This window comes from Spathaspora passalidarum (genome assembly GCF_000223485.1).
Source record: "Spathaspora passalidarum NRRL Y-27907 unplaced genomic scaffold SPAPAscaffold_1, whole genome shotgun sequence".
Lineage (NCBI taxonomy): Eukaryota > Fungi > Ascomycota > Pichiomycetes > Serinales > Debaryomycetaceae > Spathaspora > Spathaspora passalidarum.
In genome coordinates, this window is record NW_006767425.1 from 428,160 (window position 1) to 453,983 (window position 25,824).

The window sequence follows — 25,824 nt, forward strand, 5'->3', positions numbered from 1 at the left end:
TTGTCGCAACTTAATCCGTTTGCAACATTTTTGCAGTCAAATACAATTCACCCTCGTTTCACATGTAATACTATTACATCTATACACTTAATTCATAAACAAAAACTGTAAATCATCGGGAGTCAATCTACTGATTGCCGCATCGTCTTGATTAATCGTAGCATGAATCATATTGGCCTTTTTGTCCTGCAACTCGATAATCTTCAGCTCAATACTATCTTCGATACAGAATCTCGTGATTCGAATCGGTCTTCGTTGACCAATACGGTGCACTCTGTCCATAGACTGCCACTCCACACTGGGATTCCACCATGGATCCATAATGAACACCTGTGATGCCTCACAAAGATTAAGTGCCACACCACCGGCCTTTAACGAAACTAGAAATACTTCCACATTGGTGTTTTCCATAAAATGTTTAATTGTGCTGTCACGCTGTTGTGGAGACATTGAACCTTGTAACTTCACAGTTTGGAACCCGGCACGTTTCAATCTCCATTCGATAAGATCCAACATCGACGTGAACTGAGAAAACACAATTGATTTAATAGTATGTTTATCCGAGCGAAGTTTGTACAATTCTTCAACCAATGCTTCGATCTTGGTCGAAGATCTCCATTCGCCACCATGCGACCCCATCTTGATTCTATTGACAATCGATGCCTTCGTAAATAATTCCTCATCCACTTCAATAGCAGGCTGTTCGAGATCTATAGAAAGCCCAATGTGACAAACTGGACATTCCAAACTGCTTTCCTCGCCCATAAACGATTCAATATACTCTTGAATACACATTCGACAGAACCTGTGGTGACACTTGGATTCAATCGGTTCTTCTGCTTCATCATCACACAATTGACACATAATCACCCCTTCTATATCATGAGAAATAGCGTTATTCCCTGATTTCTTAAGCACCAAATCAGGATGATCGGCCAATTGTCTCATTCTGGTAATCAAGGTGAAAATATTGGCATAATTGTTCAAAACAACCCCTTCGGCCACATAATGGTTGAACTTTCTCTTGGAATCACTATAAAGAGATGTGTACAAATCCTTCTCCTCTTCATTGAACCTATCATACCGTATTTCCACAATTCTAGGAGGCAATCCCAAATCATCAGCTCGCTCGAGCTTGGTTCTTCTCAACATTATATTGTCAAGAAGCAAACGCAAGTTCATAAAACTAGTCAACCCATCACCTTCAATCCCATGTTTCTGAATATTCTTGAGCAAGAAATGATTAAAGAAATTGGTGTGTACCATAGGTGCATGTCCACAATGATCACAATGTCTCCAATCCGAAAAATTCCATTCAGAACTCTTACAATCACATTTGGTACAGAAGTACTGGAAAAATGGTTCAATTTTCATATATCGAATTAACGAATACATTTCACCAATTCTGTTTTGTAAAGGAGTACCGGTCAAGCACCATCTCTTTTTCGTGTTGAGATTGTTTGCTGCTTTTGAGGTGTTAGATGTTCTATCTTTGATATTGTGTGCTTCATCAAGAATTACTCGGTAAAATTCCATATTATGCAAGGGGGACTTTTCCTTGACAACACCAAGCTTTCTCTTGAATCCATACGTTTGTTTACGGTAAACTGATTCCAAAACAGAGTAGGAAGTAAGAATCACATCATATTCAGATAGTTCTTCGATACTGGTTGTTCTATTGGCGCCATGGAACAATAAAACCTTCAACATGCCTGGATCGGTATGTTTTTCAATTTCATTCTTCCATTGCATCAATGCAACAGTGGGTCCCACAACCAAATTTGGTCTCTTGGTTCGATCATGCATGAAGAGCCCAATCGTCTGAATAGTCTTACCCATACCCATTTCATCAGCAAGAATCCCCCCTTGAAACTCCCCATCCTCCTGCTTAATAAGCCAGTTCAACCCTTCTAATTGAAAGGGCAAAAGTCGTATTGTCATTCCCGGGGGGTGTTCTGCTCGTTTAGTCTCTACCTTTTCACAGTTTGCCAAGTATGGAAACACGTCCTTCAAGTATGGATGCATGTCATATAATTTATTAGTGATACGCGTGAAATATGGAACTTTAACCTTGACGGGTTTCTTCTTCTTAGATTTAGCCGGGGCCTTCTTCTTTCGTTTAGGCGCTGTTTTATTTGCAAGTGGTATGTCATCTTCACTCTCTTCTGAAAGCACGATGGATAAATCGGCAGATGAGCCATTCCTGTCGACACTACTGCTTCCCACAATCACCAAGTCCTCGTCAGCAGAACTAGCTTCGTCCTCTAGGACATTATCTAGAGTGAACTCCTCGTCATCGTCGTCTGATTCCTTAGGAGCCTTCTTCCGCTTATTGGTACGCGATGGGGTGGTTGCCGAGGCACGCGTCTTTCGTTTCCGTTGTGGGACAGACACATTGGCAAACGTGTCAGGATCAAAGTCATCATCGCTCTCCTCCTTATATGACGTGTTTTGGCTTCTGGTCTTTCTCATATTCCTTCGGGAGTACTGGGGATCATTCACCACGAACCCGCCGCCTTCTGAATCGGAGCTGCTAGCTGATGCCGATGCCGATGCCGATGCTGATGCTGATGCTGAGGCACTCAGTAGTTTGTTTCTAGATGGTGCCATGACTTGATCTATAACTTTAGAATTCTATTAATGTGTTAATATAGTCGCCTAAAGGTGTTGTAGTGAAAGATGCAAAAAGACGATAGATCGTTTTGTGAAAAAAAAATTTGGGAACTGATTAGTAAAAAAGCTCATTTATCGATCACGTGAACCGTTTGGCCCCTGCAGATCATTACATTGCCATTTTGAGTCTCCATCGGGCGGGTAACAACTAATTTTAAATAAACCATTTCTTTTTCTACAGATTTCTTTTTTTGCATTTACATGTTTTCTACATTGCTTGTAATTACACAGCGGCAAGTAATTGAACCTTTGTTCGGGAGAATATCTCAGACAGGTACTGCAGGTAATCAATGATAGAGGGTGTCTTAGATAGATACTGCAACTAATCAATGATGTGCCCAGCTGATTGCGAGTTAAAAAAAAACTCACTTTTTTTTTTGACTGTTGATCCGTAGGCTGTATGATTGATTATTGGCGTACAATTGTAAATCGAGAACAAGCCTATAAATTACAGATCGAGATTCAAAACTATGTTTGTTTGTCTATCTGTTGTGCATATGCATTTGCATCTGGATGACAATTCCAATCTGGTGAAATCATACACATCAGAGAATGGATTTCTAAAGCCATGTTTGAAACCTTTTTCTTTTAGGTGTAAGTATGTACTTTCTTATTTGCTTTAGGGAATTTACATAGTCGAGTAGGTATACACTTGAGAGATCAAGATTCAAACATTAAAGTTTGATTTTGAAGTTTCTATATATACTCAATTCGTAGCTCTAAAAAGTTGATTTTCAACTATGGCAGTTTCTACAAGTTGCATAATATCCGCAGCCTATCTGATACATGGTCAATTTTCTTCGAAAACATTAAAACACTTGAAATTAAACTAAAAAAAAACATAAAACTAGGGAGTACTAACTAAGGCTTAGAAACACTAATAAATTCTTCATCTTCGGCATCTTCTAAGGTTGGACTATGGCTTGATGAACGCAGTAAACTCTTCTCTACCTGCGGCTCTTCTTGGGTGGTTTCATCAATGTTGTTTACTTCAGTATCAGAAACAATATCTTCTGTTTCAGACGTTTCTGCCTCTGAAGATTTTTCATGTTCTTCTTCTTGTACGTCTTCTTGTTGCTGTTGTTGCTGTTCTTCTTCTTCTTGCTGTTGTTGTTCTTCGTCCTGTCTGTTAAGCTGTTCTAATTTCTCTTCCAGCTCTCTGGATAATTGCTCATCCTCGACAAGCTCCTTCTCTAACTGCTCCAATTCTTGTTTCTTCTGCCTGATTTGTTCTTTCCTTCTTTCAACCTTTCTCTTTGCAATTCTTGAAGCATTGGCGGCCCTTTCCTTTTCAACTTCACGATTATATGGCAAAGTAATCAACAACTCATCATCATCGTTAACTTGCAATTCAATATTGTTCAAATCGACAAGACTCTTGTTTAACCTAAATACCCTCTCAAAACTGTCAATCTCAGATTCAATCACAAGATAATATTCTCTTCCTCTCTTGACCACCTCAACGTCGAAACCTTTATACCCCCTGGCATTATAGATGTGGATCTGATGATTGTTGTCGTTTTCAACTTGTTTCACCTGGACAGAAGTTCTTCCCGTGTTTGCCTGTTGAAGTGAGCAGAATCTATAGCTACCGAATCTTGGATTCACCGGTCTGGGGAAAACATCAAGGGGACTATGTCTTGGATAGAGTGTTTGTCTTTCGAATTGGTAAAACAAGTCGTCCAATGGAGAAGCATAGGTGCTGTAGATTTGAAGCATGGTTAAAGTTGTAATTGTATTATATATTTATAATGAATAAAAACAGAATATATAAATGTAAATCAAGAGAGGATTTGGCTTTCCTTTTATAGTAATTTAATCCTGACGGCAAAAGCGTGGAGATGATTTTTGCAACCAGAATCGTGTGTTTTTCTCGTGGTGTATTTTGCTAGAACATTCTGTGGATGTATGACAAATCAAACGAAGATTACCTCCGCAAACAATGCGAGTCGCCACTTGTATATCTTATCTCCGTTCTGACTAATTGTTTACTTCTTGTTACACTTCCTACGTGTGTTTCCAAATTGGGTTAGATCGGCTTTGTTCTACATTCATAGAGATTACTAATTCGTTGTGTTGATTACAATTGCCATCGTGTAAAACAGACGTGTTTAACAGGTAATTATTTTATTAGCCTAGAAATAATATACAAGTTTTGGGAAAACGTACTAAAAAACTGATGGAGAGAACTGTAAACTTTAAATAGCAGCATTATCAACCTTTTCGGTTCTTTCAGCATCAAAGAGGAAATCGTAATATGACTTATCATAAGTATGCACTCTAATAAAACCATCTTCTCCTCCACTACTGTAACCGGACCCATCTGGGTGTACAGCAACAGTGTTCAATGGACCGAAATGACCCTTGACACGACCAATTTCATCTTGGAAAATCTTGTGGTAGAATCTAGCTTCAAACTTACCTTGGGATTCAGCAGTGGTGGTAACATTTCTGGCTTCTTGACCACCACCCAAGATAACGAAATCCTTGACTGGAGTAATGGCAGCGGTGTTCATTGGAGCATCAGCCTTGTATAATTTCAATGGTTCAAAAGTATCAACGTCAATCAAAACAGCAGTCTTGTCCTTGGAAGAAGTAATAAAGTAAGATTTGTCTTCTGGGGCAAATTGAATATCGGTGATGGAAACAACCTTTTCTTCATTGTGTATACCGTGAGCTTGTAATGATTGGACTAATTCTCCAGTTTGTGAGTCATACTTGGAAATAGATCCATTGTCATGACCAGCAATGATGTATTTGTTATCACCGGACCACCCAGCAACTGTGACTTTAGAACCACCTTCAGCAGTGCTAATAACTAACACTGGGTCTGCCTTTTGGTTGGATAAAGTAGCATTTTCTTGATTTATTTCAAACACGGAAATAGTACCTATGTGACCCATAACTTGATCGGCAACAGCCAATAACTTGGTACCATCAGAATTAAATGCCACTCTTCTAACTGGAGATGGAGATTCCCAAGTGTAGTAACATTGACCGTTTTCGACTTTCCACAACTTGATAGCCAAGTCACCCCCTCCAGTAGCAACCAAATGGGTTTCTGGGTCAACATCAATAGACCAAATTACCCCCTGGTGTCCTTCTAAAGTACCCAATCTTTCACCGTTGGATGAATACCAGATAGATGCGGCATTATCTTTGGCAACTGAGAATAATAAGTCACCTTCTCTGTTGTATTTAACTTGAGTCAATGAACGCTCATGACCCATCAACTTTATTGGTCTCATTGTTTGGTATTGGTTGTCTATCTGTATATCTTCTATATTTTGAAAAGCTCTTCTTTTTCATGAATTTTTTTTTCACTACAATTTTTTATTTTTTCGATTTGGAATATTTGCCTGCATATAAACAACACAAAGTCTACACATACTTAACAGATATCTTGGATAAAGACATTCTTACCGTCGTGGTCACCGTATTCCAACTTCAACTTACGGTTGAATAGCTCGAAAAGCCATTCGAAACAGTTCTTGGTGATGGCAGGATCATATCTTCCTTTACTGCTTTCATCTCTAACAAAAGCATGTTGAGCATCATTAATTTCAATAAAGGTCATTTCGACATCTTTAGATCTCAATTCACTTCTAATCAAGTCTCTACCTGGTAAAGGAACATGGTTATCCTTGCAACCAAAGATCATCACAATCTCACCTTGAATTTCACCACACCTCTTTAAAGAATCGTCATTTTGACCTTTACCAAGAGCATGGTTATGGATATCAGTAGCAAAGAAACAAACAGCAGCTTTGATTCTTGGATCTAAAGCAGCACGGAAAGCCAAGTGGCCACCAAGGCACATACCAGTAGCACCAATCTTACCATTACAGTTAGGCAATGAAGTTAAGTACTCAATGGTCAATTTGTTGTCTTCATCATAAGATTCCAATTCCTTTTCAATCTTGTACTTGTTACCCTTGTCAGTACCTTCGACATCATAAGCCAAAGCCTCTGGCCCTTCAAAGTTGTGATAGATCGATGGACAAGCAACAATAAAACCTTGACCGGCGATATCTTTGGCAAATCTTTGCACTGGACCAGTGACTTGGTAGATTTCACTATAGACAATCACCCCTGGGAATTTGACCTCGGGATAGTTGGGAATAACTGGGCTATAGGTGAAGATACGCATGGTAGTACCATACGATGTCTTGACATCGTGGTAGGATTCCTCAATCAACATCTTGTAGTAAAGCAATTGGTGTATGTTTGTGGGAATATGAAATCTTGTTGAATGAGTCTAAAAAAAATACAACCAGAATGTTGAAAAATTAACAACCCCCTCCTCCCCCCTTTTGAACAAGCGGAATGCGTGGAAGCTCCCCACTTTTGATTGCATTTTCTAGTTTAGCCTAAACTTGAAGTCTTGGCTTATGTAGAGTCAAGCAAGACCAGTACTGTTTGTGTAAGAAGCTGCATTCTTAAATCTTTGTGTTGTCTACATAAAAGTATAATTTACTTTTAACTACCTTTACATTACACCTATAAGCAAACCATATAAATAAATAACTCTACAAACCTACATACCAACCGATTTCCGATTAGGCTTGTATAGCTGGAATTAGTTTGTGATAGGATCACTTCTTCATCTTGGCTAATAGTTCTGCCTCCTTTTTGGCGTCAGCTATATAGTTGGTTAGTATCAAAAAGTTCACAAGGTTTGCCAAGACATAGTCGCCGTGTGGACTGGATTGAATTTTACATACCTGCTGCTTGTTTCAATCTCATCTTCTCAGCATCACTTTCCATTCTTTTAGCCTTATCACCTTGCTTTTGCCCTTTGGCTGCATCTTGTTGTTTCTTCAAGTTTTTAGCACGAGCTAATTCTCTTTGGTTTCCTCTAGCCATTTCCGAACTGTTTATTAGATATACAATAGAATACAATTACTCTTGGACCTCCTGTTAAAGGGGATGTTACCTCCTTAATGGTTATTGCAAGTCGTTATAATGTTTTGGCTGACGTAGTTTTTTTCTTTCAGCACTACTCCAAATTAACAAAGTTACCCGGAACTTTTTGTCGTAAAATTCAGATCCATTATACATACTAAGCCGATGCTGCGAATTTGGTATTCATACATTATTATTGTCTATATATTATACAAGGTCAAATCTAACTATTGTTCCTTCATTTCAGTAATGATTCCACGGTCAACCTTTGGATCATAAGGTTTCAACAAGAACTTCGAAAATTTAGTCAAATTTTCCACTCCTCTAATTTCAGTACCTAACAAAGGCATCTTAACTAAATGGTAATCTTCATATAATTCCGCCATTTGATCCAAATACTTCTTTTGCATCTTCCATCTACTAACACATCTGGAGCATGGGCTTTCATCATCATCAGCAAACAATAATTGGTTGACGACAATTGAGTTGACATCCATTTGGTATGACATCAATTCCTGAATCATTCTTTCAGTTTCATACAAGGAAAGGAACTCGGAAATACAAACACAGACAAATGTAGTCAAGTCAGGATTAGTGAATTGTTCATTAACTTCAGTAACATTCTTCTGAACTTCATTCAACTTTGCAAACATATCTTGTTGGTTGGCACCTCCTCCCAACATGCTCATCATTGGACCAAGCTTACCGGATAATTGTTGGAACTTTCCTAACAACTTTTGTAAAGTTGATGGCAATTGTAAGAAACGTAATGTGTGTCCAGTTGGAGCAGTATCGAAAATAATAGTTCTATAGGAAATCTTATCCTTAGAGTCGTCTTCATTAACTTTTTGGTTCTTGATATGCTTCAACACTTCCATGAAAGATAAAGCTTCATCGATACCAGGTATGGAGCCAGTCATATCATTCATCATACTCTTTAATGGATCGTTTGGATCGTTATTGTACTGTTGGGCTTGTTGCTGTAAATCGCTCATGGCAGCTTCGGGATCAATTTCCATACATGACAAGTTGGGCAATCCTTCGACTTTTCTAGCATCCTTACCAAACTTTTGACAGAATGCATCGGATAAATTATGAGCTGGATCGGTAGAAATCAACAAGAATTGGTCGTTTGGATGGTTCAAGGCCAATTGTACCGCGATTGAGGAAGAAGTGGTGGTTTTACCAACACCACCTTTACCACCGACAAAGATCCATTTTAAGGTGTCTTGAGTGATTAATGTTTCCAAAGTAGGTTCCAATTCAAAGTCCATTGTGATTTGTTACGTGTGTTGTTGACTGTCTGAAACAACGTCAATTCTGTTTTTGATATTTTTTGAATTTTCGTTATTGCCCTCGTTTTGCTGTCCACAACTTTTTTTTTTTGTTAATTGTGAGAAGGTTCCAGAAGATCGCACATACGTCACGGACAGTGCAATGAAAAGGGAATGATACACTGGGAGTGAGTGCTGAATCTGACGTTGATACATCTTGTTTACTGATATTAGTAAATGCAGTAAATAGTGTGATTATTAAAAGAATGGGCAATTTCGAACGTGGTTCAAGTGCTCAAGTTCTTCAAACTCTTTGATTTGCAACCTTTCAAGTAAATTGCATCTAATCTGTACTTATATAACCATATTTGATACAGAGAAATCACCAATAAACTAGTTCTTTGAATAGCATATATTAGTAGGTCATATTACCTAGTTTTAGGTGTCTTGGGTGTTTTAACTTGAATTAGAGGAAATTTTCCCAAAAATATAAGATAATACCTAATGAAAATGGACAGATCAAGAAAACACAAAAAACAACTAACATAACAAAATTTTTTCTATATAGAATCCATAATTAGATGTTATTAAGGCAATTTAATCTCCAAATAACTAAATAAATTCACAATTGATGCTCTACTCAGCCATTATTTGACTTACAAAAGTCATTTAATTATAATTCCTCAAAATTTTCATTAAAAAAAAAACTTCAGAAAATAAGCGCAAATGGTTTAGTGGTAAAATCCAACGTTGCCATCGTTGGGCCCCCGGTTCGATTCCGGGTTTGCGCATTTAAAGATATTTTCGTATAGCCTTTTTTTTTAATTTTTGTAGATCTTCACATTAGCAAAATATAACATTGATATTTACTTACCATTGTTTTTTTTTGTTAATGTCGATGTCGATTGCCAAAAAGGGGCTTCGAAAGCATATTAAACAAGGTCTAAAAAACATATCGCAAGAGTCATTACTGCTCCAAAGCAGATACATCCATGATAAGTTAATCCAACATGAAAAGTTTCAAAATGCCAAATCAATTGCATTATATATGAACATGCCCGATCTGGAGGTGAGGACTATGGAAATGATCAAGACTTCTTTCCAACTAGGCAAGTCAGTGTATTTGCCTCGATGCAATTATACCGAGAAAGAAGGAAGAAAGAAGAACTTTCTATCTATGTTGAATGTGAATTCTTTCCAGGATGTCCAAAATCTTCGACCTCAAGGAAAGTACAAATTATTGGAACCAGTTGATGGCGAAGATGCCATGGAACTGGGAAGTCTTGATATAATTATTGTTCCTGGTGTTGCATTTACTAAAACCAAGAAGCGGATGGGTCACGGGGCAGGGTTCTACGACGAGTTCTTAAATTACTATTACAAGAAACACAATAGGAAACCATATCTTATTGGTGTAGCTTTAGAAGAACAATTAATTGAAGATTTACCTACCGAAGAGCATGATTGGAATCTAGATAGTCTAATTGTGGCCAATCATGACATAATTTATTAAGTTCTATAGATTAATGTACATATATTCCTACAATGCAGTTCTCTAGCATTCTATCTGCATTCACCCAACTATGATACTTGTTGAACAATGCAGTGCCATCTCTCCCTGCGCACTTCATAATTTCATCAACTCCACCAGGATGGAAATTAATATACGGAGTTATATTAAACACTTTGCCATTTATGCATGTCCAACAATCTTGCTCTGACTTGTGTTTCTTTAACTCTTCTTTGGTGATTTTGACGAACTGGGCTGGGGGAGTAGTGGGGTCAACTCCTCGTAGTTTATATTTCGGTTGTGTTCTATTCAACTGGGCCCAGTCAAGAGGTGAATAGCCTGGCTTCAATGCCACTTTGTGCCGAGGTCCACTTAAGGACGAAGATGCTCGTTGTGCTGAGTTTGGTGCAGGGAATAGTCCTCGGTTGGCACCTCCTGATGGTGGCGTTCGTATGGGGCCAGATACCGGTGGTTTTAAATTAGAACTTTTCATGCCGAGCCCTTGGCTACTTCCCTGTATTTTAGCTGTTAGTTGCTCAAGTTTTGATCTGGTATCTTGATTAACCTGGCTCATAGTAGTTGACTAATACGATTACTGTTAATGGTAGATCTAAATTTTTGTATTCTTTTCTTTTTTTTTTTTTTGTATTTAGCGCGATTGCTAAAAAATACTTACAAAATTGCAAAATGTTACATTAATGTTATATACGTCTATTCATTCTCATTCCTGTTCTTCATTAAGACGCAGGTGGATGTGTGCATGTTGGTGATGGTGATGGTGGTGCCCATGACTATGACGTCTGATTTGTTTATTGTCAACCCGTTCATAAAACAACATGTAAACCGTAGTTACCTCACTTAAAACATAACTGGTAGAAACTTCTTGGATACGAGCATCACTAATTCTCCAATATGGATTATTTATGAGTGAACTGATCTTCTTCACCTTGATTTTATTCTCTTTATGTTTCTTTCCATTAAATGACTGTTTAAGGTCATATCCATTGAACAAATTACTTTTGTCCTCCACTTTAGGATGAGGAACAGCAGGATCATCCACATACATTTCCGAAGGTGTCTGTACTCCAGATTGTATGATCTCTTCCACACTCACTGGATCAGCTTGGATCACCGAGGGAGTTCTCCCGATAAAACTCGAGAATCTCGAACGTTTGCCTTCTTCGGCACTGTCGTACCCGCTCTCGTTGAAATCAGTACTATTGGTAGAAAGACGTGACACCACCGAGAATTTACGCCTCATTTTAGAATCTTTAGGTTCCAGATCTGAAACTATTGGTGTATCACTTCCAACCATAGGAGTTGCATCACATATAATATCACCCGTTGTTTCATCTTCAATTTGAGGAGACAATTTATAGATATTACCCTCTTTATCCTTGACAAACAATGGTTTATGTTTATAACATTCATAATGACCTTGAGTGTGAGATCCAAAATGTCTTATCATAGCCCGCAAACGGTACTTGTAAACATCATTCTCATTGAATTTGAATTTCTGGAAATGGATTCTTAGATCATCCTTTTGTTTTTCACTGATACCAGAGGTAGCCTTTTGAAGCGAAGCTTCGTTACTATCACTATGCTGCAACGACACCGGAGTTCCGTCTCGTGAAATCGAATCAGCAGAAGCAATCGAAGAATTGTCGAGAGCACTATCCCCTTCTACTGGTGAATCATCTGTAATTTCTGATTTATCGGCATCAGTTTCAACCTCTTCACTTACATCATCTGCAGAGGAAGGTCCCCGAAGATCTATATCCTCTCGTTGAACGTCTTCATCCTCCACATCATTTATATCAGTGGTTAACACCGACCATGTTCTTCTTCCTCGGTACAGACTCTCATCGGCATCACCAGTTTCTTGTTGAAACTGTCTCAACTTATTGTGATAATCCTTACCTATTGATAAAGTCAAATGATCATTGAAAGTTACTCGACATGAGTTTCTTGTAATATTTTGGCCATCAAATGAAGATCTCGAAAGATGAATGGTGAAAATCTTGGGTGGTTTCAAAATTTGGGATTTTTTGAAAACGGTGGATGTAATTTCAGAAACATCCACTCCTTGAACAGAATACTTTCGGATATAGTCTTCCAAATCTTCAGGAAGATCTTGGTTAATGCAAAATTCACGGTCTTTATTCAACTCCCTGATTGTCGCCAAATGTTTCTTTTCTTCTGGGTCAGTTATATTCCGGTTTATGTTATCTTCATGTTCCACAATCCTACTTATACGACATTTAAGACATTGATATCCTTCAATTGTTGCTTTTTCATTCTCATCCAATATTTTCTCCAATTCAGCATGAGGAGTTTGCGGCGTTGATAAAGTAAGGATTAAAAACGGGACGAAATTAGGTTTGGAATAACATTGACAGGACAAGCACCTCATTTGGTTCATAATCAACCCATCAAAGGGGAATTCCGGAACCTGGATCATTTCAAGCTCAGAATAATCTTGCGGAGAAGGGAAATTGACAATTACGTGCAAGTTTTTGGAGATGAAACGATAAAAGCTTTTCAATTTCAAATTTTCATTTTCCAAAGTTTCATTTATCAATTGGGTCAATTCATGGGCATCATGCTGAGAACGGGAAATTTTGGCATTGAATATGTTTTCCAATACATGCAAGAATGTCCATACACTAACAGTTCTCGACGTCATTTGAGTGCCTTGTAATATTTGCACTAATCGAGCCATGGCGATATGCAAAGGGATATCAAATTTGGAGTTTGCTGATTTGAACTTGGAGTGTTCTAAATTCGGACTGTGTTCCAATCGCAATTTGATCAACCTCTCGATGTCGATATTGTGTTCATGAATAAACAAGGTTAATTTGCGGAAACTCTTGATGAACTGGTTCAAGTACAGAGTTAGCGCCGGCAGCGACGAATATGCTTGTAAGGACGAGTTGGCAAAACAATCGTTTCTCATATTGATCAACCCAGTGGTGTACTTGTCAGGTCTTTTGGAAAACATTTTATCTTCTCTATTTAAAAATGGTAATGAAGGGGAAAGAATATAGTAGGATAATGACACAAGAATACAAAGTTGGACAACTAGTGATTTTCTTTGGCGCGGAGTTCTATTATGCCAATGACGTAGTATGAAATCAGGAAGTAATGAGCTATTAGTGGGTACTGCAGCGGAAGGACTGGGAATTAGTAATGCAGTGTTTACAGATGGCGGTTGATAGCTAGCAAGATCTTGATTAGTGATTAGGCAGCGGATTTGGTCCCAAAGACTCATTCACTAAGAGAAGGGTTGAAACAAAAGCAAAAAAAAATCGGGATTATATGAAGCAATGAAATTTGCTGGATTAGCTAAAAAATGAGTGATTTCTGGAATTGTGTAGGCTTTAGATTTTTGTCTAATTCTTTTTGGGGGAGAAAGGAGGGGAGGAAACTTAACGGTGGTAAATTTTTTTTTTTTTCATTCCAGTTCTTTTCTTTTATTTTTTTGGCTTCTCTTGGTGTGTCTCTGATTACCATCGCCCAAACCCTTCCCCTAAATCTATGGAGGCAAAAAAAAAAAAAGTTCCAGAAAAAATACGCAGGTACACACGATTTCGCGGGTGACAGCGAGGGGGATTTGTGTAAGTCCCCCACGCCACTACCCCAAACTTTATTTCTATACAAGTGAATCTCCAGATCACACAGCCAAGACATGTTTTGTACTTGGATCGAAACACAATGTCATATTTATTTGATAACAAATTAACACAAATTGTTATCTATTTCTCTCTCTCTCTCTCTCCTAAACCTTAGCATACCTGAAAGTTGCTAAAAGAAATACAAGGTAACATGGTAGCGCTGCAATACAAGACACTGATTAAGATCTACAGTTCCTTGTGCTAGATCTTGGTTACATGTTGTGGTAATATACAACATTGCTTTGTGTTAATTGATCAAAAATTGCTATTCAATTGTGTAATTTTGCATGGCATTTTTGGATAACTTCTCATCCCAACTTTGAGATATATACCTTATTAAGATGATTGTAAACATAAGAGCTTCTCCAACCAACTAAATAAAATGCAAAATGAAAGCTAGAAATAGAGTCATATAAAACTTAATTTAGAGGCCCCAATTTAATATTACCAACATTTGGCTGTTATAGGTAAGAAAAAGTTCTCATCACTAACAATTAATTGCAACTTGGGGGAACTGCTTTTTCAGTACCCACTGTATCCAGAATGAACTGAACGGATCTTTTATAGCAAATCTGTCATTTTCTTGTTTCCAACAGTAACGTTTCTTAGGTAGTTGTATTTCTTCAAAGTGGAATGTTTTGTAAATCCTCTCAAACTGTAATTGGGCTCTAACATTACAACAGCTTCTATGCCTCTCCCACTGGCCTGAACTATTCAAAGTATTTCTTGTTCTTTTCTTACAGTCTCGAGCCATACACAAGACACAAATACATTTTAATTTAATATATTATTATTATATTTTTAAATAGAAAGCATACCTTGAGTTATACTTTTGTTCAGGTTCAACCAAGAGCAGTAAGAACATTTTTTTAATGCATGCAAATAATTTAAACACATAAACTCAGGTAAAAAAACACACCTTGTTTTCGTATAAAATATTTTCCCGTGTACCACACCACTGATTGATATTTCAACAGGCTAAAATGACGATTTAATAAAAATTCATCTTGTTCTTGATTAATTCACTAATATCATTAGTTAGTTTACGAAATTCTTGCACTAGTGATACAAACTTTTCTGATTGACTCATATAAACTCAATTAAACAGAACAGTTTGAAACCGAGAATATTCCAAATAGGTTTTATTGCAACTATCTATCTAAGAGATCCCCAATAAAAAGAACAAACTTAGGTACTGTTGAATTAATTCATTTGAAGCTAGCTCAATTACGAACGGAAAAGAACAATTCAGAAAAATGAAGGGTGAGATCGGAGATATACTCAGTGTATACAGCAAAAGTTCCATGAAAGACCAAAGAGGAATCCTTCACTGCAATTCACCTAATTTGAGAATCAAACTTCCTTGGTAGGTGCACTTTCTGCAATCTACACATACCTAGACCTTATCATTTTTAAAAAAATTCTATTAAGAACACATATACTATCCTATTTACGTTCTCGTTCTCTTTATCTAGAATCTAAAAATTAATGATTTTCATAGTGGCATACCCAACAGAAACAATAATTGCATAAGCAATCACTGAACTTGGAACACCTCTAGTGATAAATGTACCTACCGTCAAATATGGCTTACCAAACTCATCAGTCATACAAATAGCAGTGACGTTAGGGAACCCAGAGGTAGGCAAACCCATGGCAGCCGAGCATAGCAAGGCACTTGCCATGATCAATAACCTTGGATGAGGTTCGGCCATATTATTACCGATTTCACTAACTAATGGAATAATAATTAAAGCAGCAACGGTATGAGAAACAAATGTAGCCATGGTTAAAATCAAAAATCCAAATGTTAAAGTAACTCCAAACAATGAGAAATCTTCAACTTGATGTTGAATTTCAATTGCAATTGTGTTCAATAATCCGGACGATGCAACAGCTTTACCTAACGCAGTACCACCCATTGCTAAAATGACAATATTCCATGGATAGTTATTGAAATCTTCGGTGTTTAATAATCCCGAACCAAAGAATAAAACAAGTGGAATCAAAGCAATGATACCCATTTCTCCGAAAATACCAGTCAATCTTGATGCAATACACCAAAGGAAAATAGTCAACACGGTAACAGCAATGATAAACCATTGAATGGCGGAAAACTTGTCATCAATAGTTCTAATTGCAACCAAATGGGTATTTCTTGAGTTACAGTTGAAAGTAATTAATAAAAAGATCCAAATCAACAACAATGATAAGATACAAACAGGCAAAGCAATGACAAACCATTGACCCCATGAAGGTTGAGGCTCCATTGATCCAATGGCAATCATGTTTTGTGGAGATGCAATTGGTGAAGCCATACCTCCAATGTTGGATGCAAGGGCAATACCCAAAATCAAGGCATTGATGAATTGTGATCCCTTTGGCAATGTTCTTAAAAGTGGTTGAATCAAAGAGAAGCACAACACTGGAGCAGCAACATTCGACACCCACATGGATGCAAAAAGAGCAACTCCCATAATTGTCAATAACACAACTGAAGGATTTGTACCAGCTTTAGAAAGAATCCAGGTGGAAATTAACTTGGCAATATGGTATTTGGTCAATGCAGCAGCTAAAGTGAACCCACCTAACAATAATAAGATAACTGAATTCCACATAGTTGATAAAATGAATTTAGAAGCATCGACAGTAGGCATAATTGTTCCATCGTCATTCTTTATAACTTGTAAATTAACAATAAGTAATGGTATTAACAACGAAGTTACAAAAAGTGGAATTGTTTCAGTAGCCCAAAGTAACGAAGCACAAATCAATAATGCAAAACAATTCTTCTGAGCTGAATCAGTAAACGGAGAAAAGTTAAGTAAAACAACCGTAATGGTCAAAATAGTCAAAAACTTCAACACAACTGGATTCTTTAATGAGATATTGAACCCTTGAATCATTTTATTATCCGAACCTTCTTCAGCCTTTTCTCCACGTTCACGATCTGAAAGCTTTGCATTTGCAGCATAAGATTTTCTTTCCAACCCAATCATATCTCTCCAAACGGTATTTCTTTCCCAAACCACATGTTCACGTAAGTGGATCGATAATTCGGATTTGGCAGCTTCCAAATCATCACCTTGGTTACAGATTAACGCATAAAGTTTAATCAAGGCTTCAAGACGATCATCCACTTTATCAATGGTGGCTGGTTTGAAAATATAGGACTTTTCAGGTAAGGATTTCAAATATTCATCCTTTATGTTGGTGTTTAAAGATTTGTCAAACTTCTTTGAAGCTTTCTTAAACCCGGTTTGATTCAATTCAATATAAGACTTCAATTCGGATAAAGTGGTGTATAACCCAATGATACGCTTTCTCAAGATAATTCTACTTTCGCTCAATAAGAGCAATTGAGGAGGAACATTAGCTTTGCCTGCAACTTGATTCAAATTGTTCCAAACTTCTGGGGATCTAGGAGACTTGAGATATTCGTCAATAGAACGAGAATGACGTAACGAAGTAGCACCATCCGAGGGCAAGTTAGGAACAGAAGCAAATCTTTTTCTTTTGGAACCATCATCACTAGCTGCTCCTTCTGTACCTACTTCTTCTTCTTCTTCATCATCGTCATCTTCAGCTTGAGTGAATTCTGTGTCAGGATCAGTTGTGTTGACGACATAGTCGCTGGACAAAGCTGAATGAGCTCTTCCTCTAGCTTTAAATTGCAGGGACATAACCAATGAACTGTCTATTTCGTGTTCAAAATTCTCAATGTCATTCATCAATTGATCAATACTTTTGTAAATGAACTCTTCTTGTTGCTGATAGAAGGAGTCAATTTTCTTCAATTCAGCATCAAGGGCAGCAATGAATACAGCAGAAACTGATTCAGTATCACCTAATCTACCAGTAGATGCATAGCCTCCTTCGGTTATCAAATGGGCAGCTTCTAAATCAGTTCCTTCTCCTTCGTATCCTCTTCTTAAGTTATCTCGTTGAAGGGAATAAATCAACTTCTTCAAAGTTGTATAGGCAATGTATTTTGAAGACCATTCTGGTACAGCATTAAACTGTAAGGAATGAGAGAATTTCATCTTCGGATACCTGGGTTCTGTTTAGTTAGTTCAGGAGTCCTCGGGTAAATAACTTATTGCTCTATGGGGTATCAGTAAGTCAAGATGTAGCTAACTAGTGTTGACTTGGAAGTTTGAAGCGTGTTTAAGTTTGTCCAAAATTTGTATTCACCGGGGCCAGTATAGGAATTTTGAATTTATGTGTTGCCGTTTTTTTCGCCAGAAACAACGAGCTTTTTTTTTTTGTTTCCCGAATGTGTTTTTCTTTGTAAAAATGGAACTCGGAAAAATACGTGCTGGTCAAGAAGTGGTCTTCCTGGTGATATTATGGGGAGGATTCAAATTCAAATTCAAATTCAAATTCAAACACAAGAAACAATTTACTGTAAGAGAAAATTTTAAGAGCAGTAACTGAGTTTGAAAGGAGAAGGGGCACTCGGCAAGCAATTTATACAATGGGGGGGGGGGGAGGGATACGTTTTGAGTAGTCTCGTAGTGGACCTAGCAAATTATTTTTAGATCTCTTGTCAGTTGTCAAATTCTCGTGTCATATTTTGAAAATTTTGTGGCTGCGACACAAATCGTCCAATACGAAACAATGGTGTTAGATCAAAAGATTCGTATGGAAGGTTTACTTGGGTCACAAAGTTTGATGAAATTGATTTGAAAAAAAAATGTTCAAAAAAATATTGGGCCCTCTCAACTAATTACACTCCTCACCTTCATCTTTGTTTAAAGTGCTGAATTAAAATATGTGTCCCACTAATAAGGTATCACACCCTCTAGAATAACAAAGCGTTTGTTATCAACCTTTTATCGCAGCAGGTTTATTTTCAACATTTTGCAATTTTATTATCAGAGAATCCATCTAATTGTACATGGAGAGAATAATTTTTTTTCTCTCACTGAGCTGTGTAAGCACGTGTGCTTTCCTAATTAGGCAAGGCCTCCCGTGCCCTTTAATTTATTTGGGGTAACACAAACTTGATTCACTCATATGATTCAAATTATTATCAAAGAAAATAACGCAGAATCTCCTCCCGATAGGATTTGCTTGATTGTAATTGGTGGGTTATTGGACCAAGAGGGGAAACGCGACACGCTCACTTCCTTGTTGCAGTTGTCAAGTAATTATATCTTGCCAGGAGGCAATAAATTCCTGCAGCTATTCAATTTTTTGACATTATTTTACTGCCAAAGAAGGTTTATTCATTTGCACAAACTGCCAGTTTCGGTCACACGAGGCAATCCTTTCCCTCTATATTTCTACTTTGTATTATATATTTTTTTTTTGACCCAACACGAATATACAATTAATTTCGTGTTTAAATTTTTTTGAGATATTTGTAAAATTATTCAGTTAATGATTCAAAATACTTGATTTTGGGGATTAATTGAATATATTTGGAGCTGATTGAAGACCAGATAATCTGTATTACTCTCTAGTAGGTAGTTGCTTGTAATATTACAAATGACACGAGGCATAAGCATGTGCATTAATGCATTGTACTAGAATTTTCAGATTTTAGGTAAATAATTTCTGCTTTATGATTCAATCCCGCGGGATGCAGTTCCACAGTCAATTTCATATAGCAAAGCCATACAGTTAACATATAACCTAGTCTTGGCAACAAATCTCGACCCCAATGTTATGTGGACAAATATGAGCAACCATCAAAACTTTTTGAGATAAGATCAGTAAGAATTTTCCTTCTGTCTCCCATAAAATGTCACAAAGACGTCATCCGTTTGTCTAAATAGCTCATATACAATCCAATTGCTTATACTAAGGAAACACTAACACACGAATAACATCACATATGTATGAACTCTGGATGTGATGAAAATTAGATAAACTAGTTTCATTTTAACCGCTTTATGCTGATAGATAAAGTGTACATAAAAAATGTCGCAACTTGCACGCAATTATCTCAATTTGTTCCCTTTTTTTTTGTATGTTCAGGCACAGACAATAAACGAAATTACATCATAGAAAAACAAAAAAGTTATTACATTTTACAAAATGCTCTTTCTACAGTTTCAGCAAATAACAGTTCTACAATTCAGTAGCGATCAATTAAACAATAGTATTTCTCACTATATCCGGACAAACCAGCCTACTACTTTACCAACTACAATCAGGATTCACTTTTGAATTCATCACTCAATTAGCAAAGCAACTAACCCCCCCTTAAATTATGGACTTTTGTTTCTTTCTTGTTGGATGTAAGTATATATCATTATGAAACACGGCATCATCATTCCAACTCGGATATTGACGCAACACCCTCCAGTTACGATATTTACCGCGGAAGCATATACGAGGAATAACCGTCAACTAATGACTTGGAGTTTGACATCGGAATTGCTGGAATTGTTAACCAAGCGGTAAAGTTGCTACTACTCACGATGATTTTGCCGAGATTAAGAGCATTCAAAGCCACTGACTCATTATTCGTTGCATACATACTAACACCTCTCTAGTCAAAGAATTCAATAAGCCATTACCCGATGTGGGTAATGTTGCGTGTTATTGCGGTCATTGCCATAACCAATCGGCTTTTCCAATGCGAACCATCAACTGTATAACATTGTTTTTCATTCCGGTATTACCGTTTTATTTCCATAAGAGATTGAGATGCAATATTTGCGGAACTACAGGTACCCTTAATCAAGAAGCACTTGAACGGTTAAAGCAGGGCCAGCCGGTAGCTATAGGATGATCTCGGATATAATTTCGGGATTGATGGCAAGATCGGCTTAGATCGCGATTGTTTTATTGTATAGTGAATAAAAAATAAGTTTTCTATATTCGTGTTTGAGAGGTAAATTTTAATCAAAAAAATGAGGGGATTCTCCAAGATTAGTAACTCGCTACCATTATTCCATTAGTTTATTTTGCTGTATACAAACCTGCTTTCGAATCAATTGACCTACAATTAGTATGCGCTACAGATTGTGATTATTTGAATGAACCTGAATAGGTAAATATGTTACCCGTGAAAGTTCGTCTAAGGGGTCAAATATTTGTGCGCTTATGTAAGAGAAAGATATTTTACCGGTCACTACGGCTAATACTATGCTGTACAAGAACCCGGCTCTATCGAATTAGTAAGAATTACATGACTAAAAATTCAATGGAACAATCGAGAAAAAAAAAAAATTAAAATCTAAAGCTGCAGGTGAGGTAAAAAAAATATCACCGCCGTGCCGGCTTTACCGGCGCCAGTGGTAGGTTTCAGCGACACCTGTCATGAATTATTCATCAAACCACGCGATTTCTGCAGTGGTTGAGTTAGCAACTACCTCATTTACAATCGTTGTCGGTACAAAGATCTGGAGATTAGAGTGAGCATTGCTCTTAGCGGCCTGTGCGGATATAACAAGAATAAGAATTTAAAAGACTAAGCTTAAACAAAACCTCGAGATTAACTTTTCTTTTTCAATGAGGGGTTTGATTTTATAAAATTGCAGTTGCTTGGCCAACGGGGGGTCAAATATGTCGCAATTGGCATAGAATTGTGGTTGAAGCAAATAAGTTGGTGGCAAATCCCGTGATGGTGATAAAAGCGCAGACGGCTATTTACAAAAAATAAAATATTTTCATGCAAAAACATAACTCAATAGCTTTTTTTTTGTAGGGAAAGTTCCTTTTTTGTGTGACCACCGAAATTTTTTTGCATGCACAAACTTTTAACCGACGATCAAAAGCATTACTAATTGCCATTTCATCCCTTACCTATTTTAATTTGCTTTATCCATAATCTCCGTTTTACACCCTCAATTAAAATCACTCGTCATCATTTCCTTAACTATGTCACGCCAATACTATAAATAGGGGTACCAAGCTACCCCTATTCTTGTTTTTTTTTTTTTTACTTTTATTAAAATTAATCAAAATAATTTTTTTGCAATCAAATTTGAAAATTTAGCAATGCTTGAACTTGTTAAAAGAAACACGGCGCTCGAAGTTAATCCAACTTCTAGTTTTATTGACATCCATCTTACTGACCATGGTAGTAGTTGGTTATGGGCTGCTTTTGCTGTATTTGGTGTCCTTACAGTTGTCCATGGATTCTTATACACGCTCACTAGTGTTAGACGTAGTGGCTTGAAGAAGGCCCTTCTCACAATTCCATTATTTACTAATGCTATCTTTACTTATACCTACTTTACGTATGCTTCTAATTTAGGTTACACTGGTATTCCAACTCAATTCAACCATGTTACTACTGATGAAGGTTTAGATGTTAGACAAATCTTCTATGTTAAGTTTATTGGATGGTTCTTAGCTTGGCCATTTGTTTTGTCAATCTTTGAAGTTATCACTCATACCCACTTGACTGAAGAAGGTACTGACTTAATCAGTAAGTTTATTAGTCTTTTCCTGGGATTGTTTACCAAGGTTGTTGCTGTAGAAGTTTTCGTTTTGGGTTTGTTGATTGGTGCCTTGATTGAATCAAGCTACAAATGGGGTTACTTTACCTTTGCTGTCTTTGCCCAATTATTTGCCATGTTCTTGATTGGTCGTGATCTCTTCCATTCATTTGGAGCAGCATCAAGATCCGGCTTGGGTAACATGTTTGTCTTGTTTGCCTTTGTTGTTTGGATTTTGTATCCAATCTGTTGGGGTTTATCTGAAGGTGGTAATGTTATTCAACCAGATAGTGAAGCTGCATTCTATGGTATTTTGGATGTTATCACTTTTGGTTTCCTCCCAACCATTTTAACTTGGTTAGCTGTCAAGAATGTCGATGAAGGCTTCTTTGGTAAGATCTGGCCATACCACTTGAAGGACTCTGTTGGTGACAACACTGTTGACCCAGAAAAGAGTATTGGTGACACCACCCCAAGACATTCTGGTGATACTGCTGTTGCACCAGCTGGTGTTCCTGCAACTGCCACTGATGAATAAGCTGATTAAAGCGAAAACCAAGGACTAATTTTTTCTCCATTAAATGCCCCCTGGTCTCATGATTTTTTTTTGGTGACGATGATACGTTTATGATGATGCATGTTAATTCTTTTTTAATTGTGATTTTTTCTCTCTTATACAATGCATCTAATGTCTAGTTTAATTTTTAAGTACAAATTCAATTTTGTTTATATTTATTTTTAATATACCTTTGAGTAATATTTTTAACTGACTGCAAAAACGGCATATCAAGATTGTGGCTATAATTGAACGTAGCCACACGACTCCTCGCTTGAAATTTTATGGTTTCCTTGGGAACAACAAATTTTGTGTGTCAAATATTCTTTTTTCTTCTATCGAGGCAAAAAAAAAACATCAGCACCGCCCGTAGGTTTTAATTTTTGTTGTTTTCGTTGAGCCGATCGACCCCTGTCTGAATTCATTGCTTTTCTCAATTGATAAAACCAGTGCCAGAAGAATCCATCTATATTAGTCAGACACGAACCACACTTGTATAGTCTAGATTTCGTTTATTTTTCACCTTATCGAGATCAATTTAACAAAGTTTACTTACAACTCATCCTTCGCACTCCCCTATTCCCTAGAAGTTAAAGATGTCTACCAGACCAGCCACTAACACTGCTAACAGACAACAAAGTCCAGTACAGCAATTGACTGTACTTTTCACCACTCAACAATTCTATTGGTTCTTGGGCCATGTGTTTGGTGTTTTATTTTTCTTGGTCAGTACCATCACTGGGTTTTTCAACCCCAAGTCTTCATTAAGATACTATCAATTTTCATTATTATCAATCATTGTGACCTATGTGATTGTGATCAAACAAGTATATTTTAAGGGACCTAAAAAGGTTTCAATTAGCCCTAGATTGTTACGTGACGAAAACGTCCAATATCTTGCCTTGGCTGCTGTGTTTTATGTGACAAGTTTTAAAGTTGGTGTAATTACATCTAGTTTATACTCCTATGTTATCTTTGCTATATTCCATATTATAAACTACTTCCAAAACCACTTGTTGGGAATTGCTTTGCCATCATTACAAGCACAGCAAAGATTAAACACCTTACTTACCCAATTCACCCTGAGATTCAATCAACCGGCATTGTATTTTGCTTCAAGTGCAGAAATGGTATTGTTGGTAACTTCAGCATTCTCCTTGATTCCTGCCTACTTGTACAATTTGGTATTTAAGTTTGATATTGTATATGCTGTTACCAGAACTGTTATATTTTTCGCAGTTGTTGTGTTTAACAAGTTTAGATTTGAAAGCAATCAATACACCAAGGATGTCGTTTCCCAATATGATGCCAAGGTTAATCAGGCTTTAGCTACTAATGCTTCTGCATTACAAACTTACCAAAGAATTAAGACTGTGATCTTACAATATTTGAACAAGATTCAATTACCAAAGGAACCAGCCAAGACCAATTAGTTTGTCAAGTTTATACATCTATTTATATATATATATATAAACTTATATATAATTAATAATCTAAATATTGTGTGTACCCTTATTTTGTGTCCTTACCAGACCACTTGTAAGTCGAAGACAAAAAAAAAAAAATTCAAAATAAAATCACCACAGTGTTATTGCTTAGCTTTAAAGGTAATGGCTGCACAAAGTTCGAAAAAGTTGGCAGCTGCCAACGTGAAAACATTAAACCAACTCCATCTCATATCTGCAGGGATCAACTTACTAGTCATCATTGCTATATTTTTCCTTCATCGTCCTGCATCATTCTTACCATGGTTGCTATTATCCATTCCAAGTTTCCTTCTTCAATATAACTTGGAAGCTTCTGGTAGACCAAAGTATGTCAAGGAGAAAGGGTATGATAAATTGGTCAAGCTGGGACAAGACATTCATCAACAAGGTGGATTATTTGAATATTTCTTTGACGTGATTTACTTAACTTGGTTGTTTGACATTTTGATGATTATTTTCGGTACTAATAAAGTATGGTGGGGGTACTCAGTTATTCCAGGATTTGCATGTTACAAATTATATGGAATTGTTTCTCCATTTTTTAAAAATAAAGGTCAACAACAGCAAGAAACTACTTCCACCGCTGAAGAAAAGTCAGCTTCAGGTAAGAGTAAACGTCAACAAAAGTTGGAGGCTAGAAGGGAGAAAGGTCCTACTATGAAGTATAGATAGTGTGAGTAGAGATTTTGCACATTAATAAAGTGTAAAAAAAACATGACAGAAAAAAAATTTCAACCGACAATTTTAATTAACTATCAGTGTACTATATAAAATTAAATACCATATAATCCTAGCTTAGATATAATGCCTAAAGTATCAAACATTGAATCATTCATTGAGCTAGCCTCAGAATTATACTCTACATATCCCACCACCACAACATTATCCATAACTTACACCAATGTTTCGAAGAAACACAGTAGCAAGAATACCAAGGAATCAGTAACGAAACCGAAACACGCCGTGGCTACTCATTCAGTCAATTTCAAGTTATACGAACCAAATTCAGGAAAATGCATTAAATTCAACACATTCAAAATCAAAGAATTATCAAGAATATTGAATTTCGTAGGTCCAAAGGGTGTCAATGACAGTGATAATACTCATGTTGTTGGATTGGGAAGTTTGATGACAAATGTCAAATATGATGCTGTGGAGGAAGAAACCACACCAGCTCCAGAAGGAACACCAGAAGTTGTTAGCAATGCTGCTGCTACTGGTACAGGTACTAGTGTTGCTCCTTCTGCTGCTCAATCAAAGAAGAAAAATAAGAAAAAGAAGAAGAAGAATTAGTTCTATTTGTATGAGTAAATAGGATAATCGAAATAGCATTAATGATATAACGT

The 25,824-nt window shown here is 36.9% G+C and overlaps 15 protein-coding genes across 15 annotated transcripts; 6 read left to right on the plus strand and 9 right to left on the minus strand. All coding sequences in view use genetic code 12, as the record gives it.

The window, feature by feature from the left end:
- Window positions 1–87: 87 nt before the first annotated feature.
- On the minus strand, window positions 88–2,610 carry RAD16 (DNA repair protein; the record flags this gene model as incomplete). The annotated part of the gene is made up of 1 exon (XM_007372161.1): window positions 88–2,610. The coding sequence occupies one exon, from the start codon at window positions 2,608–2,610 to the stop codon at window positions 88–90; it is 2,523 nt and encodes an 840-aa protein (XP_007372223.1).
- Window positions 2,611–3,476: 866 nt separating this feature from the next.
- Window positions 3,477–4,430, minus strand: SPAPADRAFT_57891 (uncharacterized protein; the record flags this gene model as incomplete). The annotated part of the gene is made up of 1 exon (XM_007372162.1): window positions 3,477–4,430. One exon carries the CDS (start codon window positions 4,390–4,392, stop codon window positions 3,535–3,537), a length of 858 nt encoding a protein of 285 aa, XP_007372224.1.
- A 130-nt stretch (window positions 4,431–4,560) lies between these two features.
- On the minus strand, window positions 4,561–5,957 carry TIF34 (translation initiation factor eIF3 subunit i; the record flags this gene model as incomplete). The annotated part of the gene is made up of 1 exon (XM_007372163.1): window positions 4,561–5,957. The coding sequence occupies one exon, from the start codon at window positions 5,919–5,921 to the stop codon at window positions 4,872–4,874; it is 1,050 nt and encodes a 349-aa protein (XP_007372225.1).
- A 42-nt stretch (window positions 5,958–5,999) lies between these two features.
- Window positions 6,000–6,898, minus strand: SPAPADRAFT_57895 (carboxymethylenebutenolidase; the record flags this gene model as incomplete). Its single annotated transcript, XM_007372164.1, has 1 exon — window positions 6,000–6,898. One exon carries the CDS (start codon window positions 6,872–6,874, stop codon window positions 6,065–6,067), a length of 810 nt encoding a protein of 269 aa, XP_007372226.1.
- Window positions 6,899–7,173: 275 nt separating this feature from the next.
- On the minus strand, window positions 7,174–7,539 carry SPAPADRAFT_57897 (uncharacterized protein; the record flags this gene model as incomplete). Its single annotated transcript, XM_007372165.1, has 2 exons — window positions 7,174–7,301; window positions 7,398–7,539. The coding sequence occupies 2 exons, from the start codon at window positions 7,537–7,539 to the stop codon at window positions 7,174–7,176; spliced, it is 270 nt and encodes an 89-aa protein (XP_007372227.1).
- Window positions 7,540–7,751: 212 nt separating this feature from the next.
- Window positions 7,752–8,891, minus strand: SPAPADRAFT_57901 (guanine nucleotide exchange factor; the record flags this gene model as incomplete). The annotated part of the gene is made up of 1 exon (XM_007372166.1): window positions 7,752–8,891. One exon carries the CDS (start codon window positions 8,850–8,852, stop codon window positions 7,806–7,808), a length of 1,047 nt encoding a protein of 348 aa, XP_007372228.1.
- Window positions 8,892–9,733: 842 nt separating this feature from the next.
- On the plus strand, window positions 9,734–10,965 carry SPAPADRAFT_57905 (5-formyltetrahydrofolate cyclo-ligase; the record flags this gene model as incomplete). Its single annotated transcript, XM_007372167.1, has 1 exon — window positions 9,734–10,965. One exon carries the CDS (start codon window positions 9,745–9,747, stop codon window positions 10,363–10,365), a length of 621 nt encoding a protein of 206 aa, XP_007372229.1.
- On the minus strand, window positions 10,376–10,855 carry SPAPADRAFT_132785 (uncharacterized protein; the record flags this gene model as incomplete). The annotated part of the gene is made up of 1 exon (XM_007372168.1): window positions 10,376–10,855. One exon carries the CDS (start codon window positions 10,853–10,855, stop codon window positions 10,376–10,378), a length of 480 nt encoding a protein of 159 aa, XP_007372230.1.
- A 118-nt stretch (window positions 10,966–11,083) lies between the features above and the next one.
- SPAPADRAFT_132302 (putative ubiquitin-specific protease) lies at window positions 11,084–13,633 on the minus strand (the record flags this gene model as incomplete). The annotated part of the gene is made up of 1 exon (XM_007372169.1): window positions 11,084–13,633. One exon carries the CDS (start codon window positions 13,631–13,633, stop codon window positions 11,084–11,086), a length of 2,550 nt encoding a protein of 849 aa, XP_007372231.1.
- Window positions 13,634–15,514: 1,881 nt separating this feature from the next.
- On the minus strand, window positions 15,515–18,079 carry PHO91 (Pho91p; the record flags this gene model as incomplete). The annotated part of the gene is made up of 1 exon (XM_007372170.1): window positions 15,515–18,079. One exon carries the CDS (start codon window positions 18,077–18,079, stop codon window positions 15,515–15,517), a length of 2,565 nt encoding a protein of 854 aa, XP_007372232.1.
- A 2,021-nt stretch (window positions 18,080–20,100) lies between these two features.
- On the plus strand, window positions 20,101–20,868 carry SPAPADRAFT_57907 (uncharacterized protein; the record flags this gene model as incomplete). The annotated part of the gene is made up of 2 exons (XM_007372171.1): window positions 20,101–20,284; window positions 20,543–20,868. The coding sequence occupies 2 exons, from the start codon at window positions 20,257–20,259 to the stop codon at window positions 20,779–20,781; spliced, it is 267 nt and encodes an 88-aa protein (XP_007372233.1).
- A 1,124-nt stretch (window positions 20,869–21,992) lies between these two features.
- Window positions 21,993–22,973, plus strand: SPAPADRAFT_53224 (opsin family protein; the record flags this gene model as incomplete). The annotated part of the gene is made up of 1 exon (XM_007372172.1): window positions 21,993–22,973. One exon carries the CDS (start codon window positions 21,993–21,995, stop codon window positions 22,971–22,973), a length of 981 nt encoding a protein of 326 aa, XP_007372234.1.
- A 614-nt stretch (window positions 22,974–23,587) lies between these two features.
- Window positions 23,588–24,424, plus strand: SPAPADRAFT_47899 (uncharacterized protein; the record flags this gene model as incomplete). The annotated part of the gene is made up of 1 exon (XM_007372173.1): window positions 23,588–24,424. The coding sequence occupies one exon, from the start codon at window positions 23,588–23,590 to the stop codon at window positions 24,422–24,424; it is 837 nt and encodes a 278-aa protein (XP_007372235.1).
- A 177-nt stretch (window positions 24,425–24,601) lies between these two features.
- On the plus strand, window positions 24,602–25,150 carry SPAPADRAFT_53226 (uncharacterized protein; the record flags this gene model as incomplete). Its single annotated transcript, XM_007372174.1, has 1 exon — window positions 24,602–25,150. One exon carries the CDS (start codon window positions 24,602–24,604, stop codon window positions 25,148–25,150), a length of 549 nt encoding a protein of 182 aa, XP_007372236.1.
- A 132-nt stretch (window positions 25,151–25,282) lies between these two features.
- Window positions 25,283–25,771, plus strand: SPAPADRAFT_57912 (signal recognition particle subunit; the record flags this gene model as incomplete). Its single annotated transcript, XM_007372175.1, has 1 exon — window positions 25,283–25,771. The coding sequence occupies one exon, from the start codon at window positions 25,283–25,285 to the stop codon at window positions 25,769–25,771; it is 489 nt and encodes a 162-aa protein (XP_007372237.1).
- Window positions 25,772–25,824: the final 53 nt, after the last annotated feature.